The 15,990-nt window shown below is 37.5% G+C and overlaps 1 protein-coding gene across 1 annotated transcript in view; it reads right to left on the bottom strand.

Moving 5' to 3' along the window:
• Positions 1-161: 161 nt before the first annotated feature.
• kdrl (kinase insert domain receptor like) overlaps positions 162-15,990 on the bottom strand; it is a 47,507-nt gene continuing 31,678 nt past the window's right edge. The window contains exons 23-30 of the mRNA XM_039664627.2: positions 15,334-15,456; positions 14,815-14,926; positions 12,501-12,600; positions 9,801-9,906; positions 8,650-8,771; positions 7,056-7,134; positions 6,849-6,949; positions 162-1,952 (exon numbers count right to left, since the gene is read on the bottom strand). Of these exons, the coding sequence (XP_039520561.2) occupies positions 1,775-1,952; positions 6,849-6,949; positions 7,056-7,134; positions 8,650-8,771; positions 9,801-9,906; positions 12,501-12,600; positions 14,815-14,926; positions 15,334-15,456 (921 nt within the window). The 3' untranslated portion in view covers positions 162-1,774. The remainder of the gene's footprint in view (positions 1,953-6,848; positions 6,950-7,055; positions 7,135-8,649; positions 8,772-9,800; positions 9,907-12,500; positions 12,601-14,814; positions 14,927-15,333; positions 15,457-15,990) is intronic.

Here is a 15,990-nt window from a genome sequence, read left to right as displayed (position 1 = left end):
TTACTGGAAATATCTATAGATAGACATATTGGAAATTATGCTTTACGAAGAAAACTACAGTACAGTGTCACTGAATTATTTCTGTGCATTTTTATTTATTAGATGTATTAGCCATAAAATACAGGCATGTACTAGTACAAATGCAATCATGACTCTGAAAATGTGCTATATATAAATATATAGATCTTTATTTATGCTTGGTTAATATTGAAATACAGTTATAATACAAAAAATATATATATGTAGAAAATATCAGTGCATACAATTTTACTTCACAAATACCAGTCAACATAACAACATTATTGAAAGCATCCTTTGGCAGTATATACATTTCATTATTTGGAAGACATTCCAACACCAATGAATGTTAGTACTGGGACTTAAAAACAATCATTAACAGCAATAACGGGGCAAACCGCTTTTACTAATCTGGTTTAACTAAGGCAATGATCTTGCACCCATTCCATCCCACAGTGTTGGTTTACTTACATACAGATGTTAAGAAGTTAATACTGATAGCACCTACATGTGTTTTACTATAATTATCATGTCCATTTAAATAGTGACCAGCCTGTTGAAAATATTATAGCCTGCCCTGCAAGCTATAGTAGTATTTAAGCACAAAAGACTACTGAATTAGTAACAGAATACCTTCCTCCGATTACTAGCTGCACAACATATTACGTGCTGTTATGTATACAGTAGTGTAAACAACATAAATATGGAAAGTACACAATGCAGTGTAACTATTGTTAGACAGAGCAAGGCCTTTTTATTGTGGTTCAAATTTGATCAATAATTAACCAAATGTTTCCTATTAAATGTGCATGAATAATTTACTTGCTTCTGAAGCCACTTTCACAGTGATAACAAGCCACTCACCCACAAGCCACTCTGTCTTCCCATATGCAAGAAGCTTGACAAAAAAAAAAAAAGAACCAGAACGCTACAAGAACCAGAAAAGAATAAACGCTATGATCTTTTGCCAGATAAAAAAAAAGAAAAAAAAAAATACTATTTGCGGGAACAAAAGTGATTCTTTTTAGCTTAATTGGGCAAGACTCAGGAAAACGGCCCTCAGACTGGAACATGGAAACACAATGTGCATCCTAAGTGTTGATGATCAATGCGTCCTGCAATATTAGACTGAATTCTGGGAAGGAATTTCAGACCGCACATTCAATTATTCATGATCTGTGGTCTTTGTTTGACAGTTCGTCAGACAGTTGCGTGAAATGCGAGTAAAATCCGTACTAAATAAAAATATTTGCTATCTTAAAAAAAGTAAAGAATGAGCTTTAGTAAGCTCTGAAATAATAATTTTAGCAAAATAAAAATAAAATATCATATCCAAAATTCCAGTTTTCATTTCAATAAAATATTTATCTAGAAATAAAATAAGGATTGCCTTTGTCTTCTCCTTCTAACCACTGAACAAATGATTTCATAATTAGCCACCATTCTGTATAAAGAATGCCATTTCACTGGGGAAAACAGTGCCGTTATTGTAATAAAATGTGCTTTTTGTTCACAGTAGACAGCAGGAATACCTGAGGTGGTCTGTAGCTCTATCTCAGACTGCCACAGTGGTATGAGTGGCAGTCCACTGTACTCATGTACTCATACACTACCTTGAAAAGGTGCACAGGAAGAGGAAATGTGAAACTCTGATTACCATTCCAATATCAGAATAAAGTGGAACAGAAAAAAATGAAATCGATAGAATGTGCACCCATCCAAACAGAGCTCTGGTGGCTTACAAGCGCAGACCAACTCAGACGGGTGGTGTGGAGTAACGGACCACATAGTTATAGTCTGGAGGTGGGCTGTGACATTCCAGCTCTGGGTCAAGAGAGGAGTCCTCCAGACTCAGGTCCAGTGAGGGAACAAGCGCTGGGTATTTCTCCTTTTCACCCTCCAGCAGAACGGACTCCTTGCTTTTGCTCTTCATCCTGTGAGAGGAGCAAAGGGGTTTTAATGAATAGTATTATTTGTGTATGCAAACTTTGCTCTGTATGTTGCAATGGGTTTCAATAACATATTCATCCAGGGTCATTGGGTCAGACACCCTGGAGGGCATTGCCTTTAGTTTAAAAGGGGCAGTAATTTGCAGTAAATATCTATAGAAAACAGATTGGCATGTATTGGGGTCTACACACAGTCAGTGCAAAGCACTCCACATATATGCATACTAAATGTGGGAGTGTCAGGTGGAATCCAGAGGGACAATGTGGAGGGAGACTCTTGGACAGCAGTAAAGATGTAGAAGGTCAAAGGTGACAATGATTGAGTAGGTCCTTGGCAGGGGCCGCCTCTTTACAATACATACATCATTCTCTACATACACAGAGTGGCTTTTTTTCCCATGGCTGTGACCATGGCAACCTGTGCATGGCTTTGCTTGATGGTTGCAGGCTGTGCCCAGCTTTTTTATCATATCGGGCAAAGATGTGGAGTGGACGGCATTGGACGTGACGAGATGGGGGAGTGCTGACAGAGGTAAAACAGAGTGTTTTTAATGAAAACCTGTAGGTTTTGTTCATTTGCATTTAGTCTTGGCTCATCAATCATATTAGAAAGAAACAACCAAGCTATGCAATCTTCCCTGCTGCTGTATTTATGTTGTAGAGGAGGAGGGGGTGTGATGTTATTAAAACTTAGTACACAGCTTGCTGGAATACTCAATTCTGATTTGGTCAATTACAGCATTCAACGGTCTAATATTTCCTAATATTCGCTGATGTCCAGTGCACTGCTGTATATCAGTCCATTTATTTGAATGACATCGGCACTACTTTCATGTCTCTAATATCACACTATGGACTTGCTCATCTCAATTATTGATTATATTGAAAATTAATTTTAGTATTGATATCACTGTAATATTGTTACAGTATTCATCTTGTTACTACAGTAGACTCATTGCTATATACTATATATATATTTCAATAATGAAATAATATCGGCATTATAATTATAATGGCTAAGAAGATTTGTTTTTAATTAGGCTATTTTTAATGACATGTTGACTTGGTACATACAAAATCATTTATATTTTATATATTTTTATTTTATTTTTTTGAAAGATGTCTCTAATGCACACCAACTCAATAATATCATGACATATTATTACAAATTAAAATATCTTTTCTGTATTAAAATATTTACAAAAAAATATATTTATTGCTGTGATGGCAAAAATGAGGCTGTGATGGCTCTACTCTATGCCATCACTCTATTTTATGTGACAATCTTTGGTTTAAGACATTTAAGTCCTTTAAAAAAAGTATTAATTTATTTTACACATATACATATATACACATATATATATATATATATATATATATATATATATATATATATATATATATATATATATATTCTTCAATCCTCTCCCTTCAATTGTCCTCAGTGTGAAAAGATGAATCTCAAAATCATGCATTCACAGCTGGAAAGGGTTCAAATATGCAAAACATGCTGGAAATCGAAAGAATTTCCAGGAGCTGAAAGATTTTTCGGAAGAGCATTGGGGCCGTGGATCATCCAGATAACGACACACAGTATTAAAGATCAATTATATGTGAACTTTTTAACAGGGTCATTTTTATAAATTCAGCAATTTTTTTTTTGGTCTTGTGGACTACATGTAAAAAAAAAAAACGTATTCAGGACAGTACTAAATAAAAAATAATATGCAATTTGTATGATCTCTCTTTTTTCATTAAAATAATTAACATTTTGCAGACTGTTACCATTTTCTCTGTCTAAATGGGGACAAATCGAAGATAACGTCAGTAGACTATGGAGTATCGCAAGGATCGTGTTAGGCCACTTGCTGCCACTTGGTAATATTATAAGAAAACATGGAATTAATTTCCACTGTTATGCTGATGACACTCAATTATATATTTAGATATAAAATCCTATATATAAAGATATAAAATCCTGGATGACGCGTAATTTCCTGCTATTATATTCAGATAAAACGGAGGTATTACTTATTGGACCACTTACTACCCACAAAACCTCTTACAATACAACTTTAATATAGAAGGTTGTCCTGTTACTTTATCCAGTAAAAGATCTGGGTGTTATACAAGACCACAACTTGTCTTTCGAACATCATATTTCATTTATTACAAGAACAGCCTTTTTCCACCTTAGAAACTTTGTTAAACTACTGTACGTAACATGCTATCTATTTCTGATGCAGAAATGTTAGTTCATGCATTCATGACCTCAAGACTAGATCACTGTAATGCTTTATTAGCTGGTTGTCCTGCATCCTCAATAAACAAGCTACAGTTAGTACAAAATGCAGCTGCTAGAGTTCTTACTAGGTCAAGAAAATATGATCATATAACACCAATTTTATCATCTCTACACTGGTTACCTATTAATTTCCATATCAATTACAAAGTACTATTACTGACCTATAAAGCCCTAAATGGTTTACCTCCTGTGTATTTAATGGACCTTCTATCGCCCTACAATCCACCGCGTTCCTTAAGATCCCTAAATTCAAGGATTCTGGTCATTCCTAGGATATCTAAGTCCAGTAAACGAGGGAGGGCGTTCTCGCATTTAGCTTCAAAACTCTGGAATAGCCTTCCTGATATTGTTCGAGGCTCAAATTTGCTGTCCCAGTTTAAAACTAGATTACGGGTGGGGACGGGTGGGACATGTCCCCACCACTTTTTGCCAGGGTCAATTTTGTCCCCACCACTTTTGAAACATCTCGCGGCACAGATGTACCAATACAAATAAAACATCTCCAGTTAACAGCATTTGTTTCATTTGTTTGTTAAATAACAGGCGATCTAGCACTGAAATGTGTTGTCTTCTCTCGGAAACGCGCTTCAATCCGTTGCGGAGATTCGTTCCGGTGAAATAACAAATCAAAATGCACACAAACGTGTCCCTTTTTCTCATGGGTTCTAATTCCGCTCTCGTATATTTTTTTTCCCCTCATCAAAACATATACAACCACTGATAAACATTATATCAATTCAACCACTGATAAAAATTATTGGTTTTGATGAGGGGAAAAAAACATTTTCAAATGTGGATTAGAACCTCGAACCATCGAATTTAATATGTTAAAAATTGAAGATTCTGTAGGTTATTTGTATAGGTTGCATAATATTTACAGTCATTACGTTCCTGTGGATATTGTGTGTGAATGATGGATGGTTGGGCAGATATTGTGTTTTGCGGTAGGTGGTATCATACGGAACCGTTGCCACTGAAACTGCATCAATGCACCAGTGGGGCTCGACAGCCTTAGTCAAAAGGGTTGGCGCGTATGGTTGGGTTGCGGAGAGATTGTGGTTAGGTCTCAGCAGCAGGATGGATGAAGAGGTCCGTAAGCTGGGCTGAGTTGAGAGGGGGATGGAGGGGGGCTTCAAGTTTTTAACATCTACTTTAGTGTAATGGAAATCATTATGAACAGCAGCTATCCTAATTATTTCCCATTTGCTTTTCTTCTGTTATCTCGGGACGCAGGTCCAGAAGAAAAATGGCGTTCGTCAGCTCAAGTTTGTATCCAGCCTCTCACGGACACTTCAGATGCCCAAACACCTGCGATGAGACGACAAAACGCCTATGAAGAGACGACTCAACGCTGGCGATATGTTATGCCCTAAATTATTACATGATTAACTAAATTTGTTTTTCCATGTACATTTCTGAAATGCACTTTCTGTAAAGCTGCTTTGAAACAATATGTATTGTGAACGGTACGGTAGTGTAGATTTATTTTTAACATGATATAAAGATCCTTTTTCAGATGAACATCATATAATATAGCTCTGGCATTGTAGTGTTACCACTACCCAACTACTCTTATCTAATGCCGATTACATGTTTAAATTGAACACTTCAAAACAGCATGACCAATTAGTTAACCACTTTGCTTCTCCAGGTCCGAGTCATAAACCTTCAATCAGTAAGAGATTATCACTATTTATCTAGCTGCCATTGGTGGTGCAAACTGTCGTCCTCAAATATTAGGATGCCATATAGTCCATGAGGCCCTGAATAAATTTAGAGGATAACCTTAGTAGATTAACCCTGGCCTTTGCTACACTGGAAGACCATAAATGCCATCTCAGATCTCAAACAGTTTAACAAAACCAAGGCTAATCCAGCCCAATGGCTTTCCATTAATAACTTAAAAGGCCCTCTTTGCTTTAGTTTTCAACACCATTTGCCCTGGGGCACTTTTATGAACAAGTCATGTTGTCTCAGACCCCAGCACACTTTAGTCTGCAGTTAATAAATCATTAGGCTGGGCGAGGACGAGAACTGACAATGTTTTAATCATCTATTTCATCAGTCAATCCATATATTTAAGTTTTATACATTCTGTAGCAAAAATACTAGAACTCTAAATGGAATACTAAATTACTAAAATACTAAATACTCTAAATTCAATTACTTCCTCAAATAAAATCAAGGCATAATTCAATGTGTAGTATTATTTGAAAGGGGTCAGCGGCCCAGGCGGCACAAACAAAGATGCTAGTCACCAGACCTTGCGGCCAGCTTTAACAAGTCACACGCCCAGCCCTGCTTTTGTTGTCTGGCTGTTGAGATTGTCACCTTAGGCAATATCTCTCCACTGTGCCATTGTTTGAGAGACTCTCGCGCAGGCACGTCTCTCAAAGAAAAGGGGTAGTGACTGAGTCGTGTGGAGCATGGGGGAGAAACTGTAAGACAATTGTGTCATCTACATTCCAGCCCAGTGGGAGGGTCTCTAGGGCATACGCCGGCAGCCCTACCCATTCCTGTGGTTCTGGACGTGGCCAGGCAAAAGGTCTAAACAGGACTGAATATACTGTACTCACGCTCGGGCCATGAAACTCTGTGGTCGGGCCAGTGACTCCAGGCGTTTCAGTGTTTTCAGGTCATCTGAAGATAGACCTATCCCACTATCTGACTGCCCACCCTGTGAACAACCAAAATGACTTACAGTAGCCACAGACACAACATTGTTGCGTAATGTACAAATTAGAAAGTGCTATTTCTTATGTACGGAAAATCAAGCTCTTCACCTCGTGGATCTTGTTGGTTCCATTCTCCAGGATAACTTCATCAAAGGTCTTCACACTCGCTGGGCGGATCTTGATGTTCCTGAAAGCATGAAATACTCCACATAAGATCAGTATGGAAAATTTCTCATGACATCATGTCTGGCAGATTCAAACAAATACATAAAACATACTTAAGTAAGAGGGATGTGTTCAGCATCACAGTTTCCAAGTAGAAGTTCAATACTTGGTTGAATAAAATACTTTTAAATTTAATTTTATGCAGAGGGGATAGCTCTTTCATTCAGATTTAGGGATAAATAAGATTTTCAATACTATTCTCTATACTTGAAGGATTCATGGAAAAGAGTTGGATAAATATTATCTTAAGTAGGCATAAATCCTGAAAATGCATTGTGGTACAGAGGAAATTCCTTGAGGGGCCCTTAATGCTAAGAGGACCATCCCTAGTAAGAAACAATTAGTGTTTCCTTCACCCTTTGCCTAATTTTAAAGCTGCCGTCCGTAGTTTTTCCTCTTTGTCGCCATCTCTGTTCGAAATCTGCAATTGCAGTTATTATTCGCAGAATTATTAACTCTACGTAGGTATTGCCTCAGCACAGCGTGGTCGAATCCAATGTTTTGAGGAGAATGTGTGGCTGTCAGTCTCCACGCCAGGTGGATACTGTCATTCAGAATCACAGATTCTACTTTTTGGAAGTATGACCAACATAAGAATTTTCACCGGAAAATGTCCCTCTTGAACAAATAACATCCACTTTTGTTCTGACGAACTAAGGGAAATAAACACTGAAGTAAATTGAGCTGATTAAATCTAACGATCACTTATCATATCACGACAAACCACACAAATTATACTTTATTCTGAATTTGTAATGTTTACAACGTCAGCATTGCGTTGCGTGACTACATATAATGTCCTTTCGATATGTATCCTTGTTTTCGCATGGGCGGGTTGCAGTCTCTTTTTTTCTGTAGTCACTCCAAAGTCTTTTGCATTTTACATCAGGTGAATCTGCAGTTGTCACTGGTGATTATCGTTTGAATACACTTAATTGTAAGTATATCAAGTGCTGTGAGAAAAGCCTATAAATCCCCACCTCCAACATCCTCACATGCAATATAGCCGACTAGCCGAGACTCCTTCTTTTGTGTGTACAGTTGTGATGTAATTACGCAAATATATGCTCAAATTTCCTGTGGAAATCCACCAGTACCACTGGAATTAAAAACATTATTACAAGCTTACTGTTTTGAATCGAGCTACGGCTAGCTGATAGTTTTGAACACTGGCTGGTTATGTACTTGTACTTATGTACTTGTACCATTGGGATGAAGTGTGGTTCATGTTTGATTAGAAGATGGAAATGTACTGTATGGAAATTTGCTTGCTCGTGGACACATTGCTGTCTTGCTCGTGGACACATTGATACTTGGTCAGGTGGATTGAACCACCAACCTTCCAGTCTTTAGACAACCTACATGAACCACCGCCCCCCGACATAGTGACATACCGACTGATTTTTCACATCAGAAATACAAATACAGATCAGTCTGAGCATATAACTGCTAATTGGATAAGATCAAGCTATCTTACCAAGCCATCCCGGAGTCTCTAAGAGAGACAGGTCTGGAGGAGGTCTCCTTTGTGGGGCTCAGGTTTGAGGGGTCTGCTTTGGTCAACAGGGCTGTGTTGATTGGAATGTAATGCTTTCCCTCCTAAAAGACACAAAGTGTTTAAACATTCAGCACATTTTAAAACTGTGACATCACCCTGCATATGGTATTGCAGGGCTCTGAAGGAATCTGTACATAAATCTGCAGGGGAATGTGTGAATAAGTTTTATGGAGATGTTATTAGGGACAGTCCAGGCAGTACACTAAGCTTGATTCCTTATGTGAGAGAAGGAGTTTGGATGTCCTCCAATTCAGACAGCTTAGAATATGTTTTGATCTCTGTGCTGTGTATTGTAGCCTTTGACTGAGACCATATCTTCTCCTTGAGCCATATTATAAATTAAATCCATTCCTCTTTTTTTTTTGGTGGATTTAAATTTGCTTGGTAAATGAGATACATTTTGTAATTGAGAATACGGGATGTATTTAAATGTAATATTTTATGTATATGCTTTTATTTGCTTTAACATAGAGTACTTTTCAAAAGTTCAGGGTCAGTAAGATTTTTTTTTTTGAAAGAAATTAAAAATTTTAAAAGCATTAAATTGATCATAAGTGACAGCAAAGACAATTATAATGTTACAAACTGTTTGCAACATTGATAATTATTCATAAGCACCAAATCAGCATGTTAGAATGATTTCTGAAGGATCATGTGACACCAAAGACTGGAGTAATGCTGTAAATTCAGCTTTGTCTTCACAGGAATACTCTTTTTGAACAAATAAAACAGTTATTTTAAATTTCAATAATATTTCTGAATTAAAAATATATCTTACTGACCCTAACCTACTGTATACATGTATTTGACTTCATTAAATGACTTTGCTTGACTTAAATTTTATGTATAGTTGCTCTGAACTCACATTAATAACTCATTTGATCAACTTAGATCTGTAACTAACTGTTAAACTGCAGTTGTTAGCAGTCTGCCATGGTGTTCCTGTGTAATAGTAGTGCATCTCTCATGGCATAAAATCCTTGTGGTCTTGCTGTGGTCAGAGTCTTTAAACTTTCAAGTACAGTTTATGGGAAAGACATTCAAGGATAATGAAGTGAATAAGATTGTACCTGCTGCACACTGGCCTGGAGCAGATCTCCTAGCCTCTCAACCAGTTCTGTGAAAGTGGGCCTCTGGGATGCTTCTCCATGCCAGCAGTCTAACATGGTTTGATATCTATGAAGAGAAACATGCACATGATAAAGAACTTCCTTTGAACATTGTGTTCAATAAGCCATTATCATAAATTGCAATTCCTTAGCAGCTACACAAAAACCCTCATGAATTACACCCTTTGCCTTGACCTCTAGGTTAGTCTGCAAATCCGGCTTTATCCAATTATTTACACTCATCATAATATTCCGTGCGTGACACGAGGAGTGAGGCTGAGTGTTTTCATAGCACCGTTCTCAGGGTGAGAGTTTGTGTTGAGAGGAACTTCCTCCTGCTTTACACGAGCTGTCAGCATCTCTGCCCACAAGGGACGTCTGGGGTCCTTTATTGGATTTTGCAGTGGTCTGTAAAGGTTAAGTTTATCTGAAGGCTAAGGTTCAGTTGTGAAACACTGGGGCGTCAATGCACCGACCCGCCATTTGTGTAAATGATCACGGGCGATGATTGAGCTGTATCCTGTTTATATTGTGGTGTTGCACTCGCAGGTTCTTACAAATAAAGCCTGTTAACCATGAAACTCTCTGATCTCGTCTGATTAGCACGACATTGGGCAATTTGGAGTATGGAAAAATTACTGTACTAGTTGATGACTCATTACTTCCTTACGCTAATCACCATATATATTCATCATGGGTTGAAAACGGTAGTCATCAGAGAGATGATATTCTTCTCGTGGGCTGCGTAGGAGAGTAGCAGGAGGAAGCAGGACTTTAAAATGGTTATTTTAATGAATCCAGATGGAGCGACTCCTTAAACTAACAGGAAGTCCAGAAAATTGGTGAATAGTGGTTCCTCTGAGATTATTTATCCCATCAAGCTTTGCTCACACCTACAGCACACTTTTCATGGAGATAAATGGAAGATGAAAGTAATGAAAGCCAATAGCATTTAGTTTAATGTTTTGAATAGTTATGAGCCTGTGGGCTGGTGGGAACCAGATCATCACTACATGGGTGAATCAGTCTGGATGGATGATCTGGACAAACTCCTGATTTCTGAATTCTGAAGGGAAGTTTGGTCAGGGTCATGCTCAGGGTCAGGAGTAAAGTAATGTTTACTCTGAGTCTAGTACGTAGCTTGATCAACATATCTGCTTACTTGAAGAGCAGTGTTATCTGTGCTACCTCCTTCAAAACAACACTCAGAGGATACAGTATATTAAATTGACCCTGAGTTAGTTGACATGTTCTTTGAAGCTAAATGCTCTTGGCACCAGAAAGGCTGTATTCCTGCGTGCCGCATTCACTTCAGGTCTGAGGTCTGGACTGCATTTTGCAGGTCATCTTCAATCACCATCTTTCATGACCTCTTGTTATGTTCAATTAACCAGACGGCGTGTGTGATTGTAAATTTGAGACTTGCATCATGCTGTACGTTTTAAAAGTAAGTGCTCCGTTCAGGTTTCCAAATGTTTAAGACAGGGGGTATAATACAGTTACAGAATATCAGATATGAAAAATTACCCTCTTGAATAAGCCCATAGTTTTGAAACGAAGATTGAGTAGAGCACTTCATAGACAGCGGTAGGGATTCTTATTGAGAACAGGCAGTGAATGAATATTCTCTCTCAGATTGAGGGGATTCAGTTCTTTGCACCCTTTTTTAAGCAACACTAATTTGAAGTCGTCCGCTTCACTCCCTTACCACGTTTAATACTGAGACCATGACCCCTTTTCCCATATCTTGTTACACCTGAAAACTGTCAGATTTAGGTTTGGCTCGCTCTCTAACCCTGTAACCACAATGGGAGTATCTTGACGGTGGGTTTCCCTGTCTGATGCCCAGGGGTCCTGCCACTGTGTTGGGCCGCCCCACGCTGCCTAGGTAGACCGAAGCCTTTAATGTGAGCTTGAGTTTCAGCTACATTGGTGTAAGTTAGTAATGGATACCTAACACACATCAACTGCACTATAAACTAGCTGCCAATCAGAAGCTGCTCCCTTTCTTCTACTCAGCAAATAATCGATCTGTTTCCATTTAAGGCTTCAGTCTTGTGTCAAAGCAATGAAATTAGATACTTCTGCTCTTTTCAACTGTATCGATAGGAAAGGGTTTTTTTTCTTCCACAGCATGCAGTTTAAGCTATTAACCCTGCAGAGTTTTGTAGGAATAAAATCACTTAAAGTTTCTATAAAAGTCCAGGCATCACACAGAAGTAATACTTTGGGTATAGTGGCATGTAACAGACATGTAATGTAATACAATTGTTATGCTTAAACAAAAATATGTTTTCTTGTGTCTAGACTGATAAATGCCATCAACACGACACTTTGTAAATTAAAAATGGCTTTTACTACAATAAATTGAATATTAACTCAACATATATTATTTCAAAATTAAAACGTCATGTAATTGTTGTAATTGTTGAATACAGTCATGGTGGGACCGGTCAAAAATCACAATTTTAAAAGGATATTTGATGCGTTTATGCTATCAATTTTATGTTACACATTAGTTTACCTAACATTTCTCACAAAAAACACATAGCATGTGTGGCACTAATGCTTAAAAAGTAATAACAACTGCATGCACAGTTGACAAATCCCTTTTAAATTATGACTGTCTGACATTAGTGACATAAGCAGAGCGATTCTTACATTTCAGAGGAGGAGTATTCAGGAGCTTTCATCCTGGTGCCCTCCTTCAGTCGGCAGCAGAATTCCTCATCAATGTGTAAGCCAGGGTAAGGGGAGGCACCTGGGGAGAAGAAAGAGAATAATGGGGTTATCAAGACTTTTTCCATGAAATAGAGCTCTGGCCACTTCAAAGGGGCTGACAAGAAACTCACTAAACTGTGAAGTGGGTTGGGAGCATATAGAGAGATCAATGGAAAGACCTCGGCATAATCAGCATCAGTGGGGCTGATGAGGATAGTCAACTAAACCCGGAAACTATGCAAAGCTTTTTTCTCCAGAAACACTAAGATATTAAGACAGCATGAACTTGAGACTTTGCTGCAAACTTGCAAAAACATGATTCATGGAACAATATTTTCATTTACTTCACTGAAATCCTTTTAATAATATCTGATAACCACTAAAATATGCAGATCATAACAATGAATCTCTGAAAAGGTCAATATTTCATTAAACTATGATCTAAACCGCCTTCTGACATAAATTAGGTAGTCATTAAAAACAAATAAATTAACAGCACTCGTACTTTGTAAATATAGAGCAGTGGATGTGGAGTGCCTAGAAAAACAGGGACAAGAAATTCAAATCCACAACACAAAACATGAGAGTGTACTTTGGGTGCGGTGCAAACTTTTCCCCCACGGACACTATCAAGTAGCAATAATAATTTTTCTAAACTTTTCGTGTTAGTCTATTTGACACCAACTTAAGTCAGTGCAGCTCAGTGGTAGTGACAGCTCAGAGTCATCAGTTAAGGTCATATTACTTCAATATCGCTGATACTTTATTATTTATATTATGTTTTCCTAAATGTTGCTTTATTTCATTGTGCGAAATGACACCCCACTATTTTCTTAGCGATTTCATTGCATCCATTACAGTAACAGTGTGAATGTAGAGTTGGGGGATTTTTACTGTGGTTTCTGGTTCATTTAATATGCACTTAAAACTTGGAATAAAAGGCAATTGAGCACAGAGAGGTAAACTTATAAAATAAAGTATTTTAAGACAGTTTTAGAAAATTATCTTCCAAAATCATGCCACAAAAAATATCTAATATATATATATATATATATATATATATATATATATATATATACAAATAGATACACACACACATGCACACTTCTAGAATGATAGTCGTAAAAATAAATAGTTATGAATGTTATAAAGTTATGATGCAAATAAATATTTAAGATTATTTACTATTTTTTATTTCTGCATTATTACTGGTCAAATAAGTACAATAATTTGTTATGAAAAATGTTATTAAATTAGAAACTAAAGCAATAAAGTAGAAATGTCAATAGTGCTTATATAGTGTATATATATATAAATCCATACATATATGAATGGTGACATTAAAATTGTTTGCTCAGAGCCTTTAACGACAAAGGGGGCCACAGCTACACTGTACAATGTACCATTAAAGGTTATAGTACATTTGTGGACGGGGAGCAGACATTTACATTAAATGCTGCCTGGTAACTGTGGTTTACATTCCCAGTTGGGAATGAAACCTGATCAAATGGGAGATAATTCCTCTGTTTTACGACCTCTATTTATGATAACAAAAAACACCACGTTGAAGTTTACAGATGTTGTTGCACTAGTGGAATCATGAAAACTGTTTGTTTTTTTTTAAGCTGACAACGCACTCCATTTTGTAGCAAAGGAAAATTTAACAGCAGCTGACAGTTATTGCCCTCTACATCTGGAGGAGGTTGATAGCGCAGGGCACCCTTATGAGCAGCCTAGTTTGTGCCAGGTGTCTTTGATTGAGGACCCTTGAGTCCGTTTTATTTCCATTTGGATGGAGCACAGCATGTGCTGAGTTGCCTTCCTACTCCATGTGTTTAACTTGGTGGGTGCTGAATCCTGTCTGGGCTTTTTGCTTTGGTGTAAAACGCACCGAACCAGTAAAGCAAACAAACAATGTCTAAGAGACGTCTCTATAGAAGAAAGGACGGGGGGGGGGGGCTTCACTTTGTTTCATGGAAAACATCAGGGTAGAAAACATTGTTCCAAGAACTGAGGGCCTGAATTCATAAAAGCTTAAAGTTATTCTTTGATTGTTTCATAATCGAATCTCCCCAAAATATTAAATCAAGACTGTTTATGATAACAGTCAAAAAGTATAGGATTAGAAAGCATTTTAACCTCTTCTAATTGAATTCAATTCCTAAACTTTTGCAACAGTGCTGCGTGAGTCTCCAATGAATGGATGAATAAAGAGGATTGTGAGTTATACTCTTAGGACAGCAATGGTATTTACCAAGAGAGAAGATCTCCCACATGAGCACTCCAAAAGACCACACGTCACTCTGAGTAGTGTAGATCTTGTCAAATATCGCCTCTGGCGCCATCCACTTTAAGGGAAGTCTGGCCTATGAAAAGATACGCAGTCCATGTTAGTGCAACTCACACCTGTAAAGGAACCACTCCCAAAATTATTTCACATTCAAAATCGTGCAGCTTATAAAACGCTGTCTATTTAATTATACAATCTGTGTGACGTCTTGGCTCAAACTTGACCACAAGAAAAGATCCTTTGACCAGAATAATATTATCAGGGCTTATAAAATGACTAACAGCACGCCAAAGACTCTTGGCTTTTACAGAATTATTTTATCCTTTTCCAGATGAACATTCACAGTGTCAGTGGTTTTTGGACTGTTATCATTTGTGTCCATCACACTAAGTAGATTTTAAACACTGTGTGCATTATACAGACTCACCACACCATGTATCCATGATTGATATATGAATGAATTGGATAATATTTCCCACTTACGTCTCCTTTACGGACATAGTCTGGGTCCTTGTATACATCTCTTGCAAGTCCAAAATCGCAAATCTTCACAACGTTGTTTTCAGACAATAGGATGTTTCGTGCGGCCAGATCGCGGTGAATACACTTGGAGAAATAAAAGAAAGATGCTGTAAGATTATGTTCTACATACTTCATCTATCAGTTAATTGTAATACCAGGATTTAATTATATGTTCTTTAAACTCTGTGTCTTGACTAGGTAAAAGGGCTGCAGTGAAGATGCGTTTTGTGTCTTATTTGAACCATGTGTGGCATTGTGCTGTCAGATGGACCACATGACGGAAAGCTGTGATAATGTAAAACACGTGGGACTGCCATCGGGGAAACTATGACCTGAGGTGAGATTAAACTACATACGCTAAACTGCATCTTTAGTATGTGGCAATTTATCTCATCTGTTGGATGTGTGTAAATGAGTGGGTCAATAAAGTCATTTGGATTTTGAGACAAAACTTTTCAAAGTTGCCAAAACAAGGAGATTGAGTATTACCAGAAAACAAAAAGCCAAAGAATTGTTTAAAAAGGACATTTTTATTAAAATGATCTGCCACAACAATATAAGAATGCAATGATTCATTGCAAAGGTTAGAGCTGCAGAATGAAATCCTAAGTAGTGAAA

Source organism: Pimephales promelas, chromosome 9 (genome assembly GCF_988280905.1).
Source record: "Pimephales promelas chromosome 9, fPimPro1.hap1.1, whole genome shotgun sequence".
Taxonomy (NCBI): domain Eukaryota; kingdom Metazoa; phylum Chordata; class Actinopteri; order Cypriniformes; family Leuciscidae; genus Pimephales; species Pimephales promelas.
Note: the sequence above shows the minus strand (reverse complement) of the source record. Positions and strands in the feature narration are given on the sequence as shown.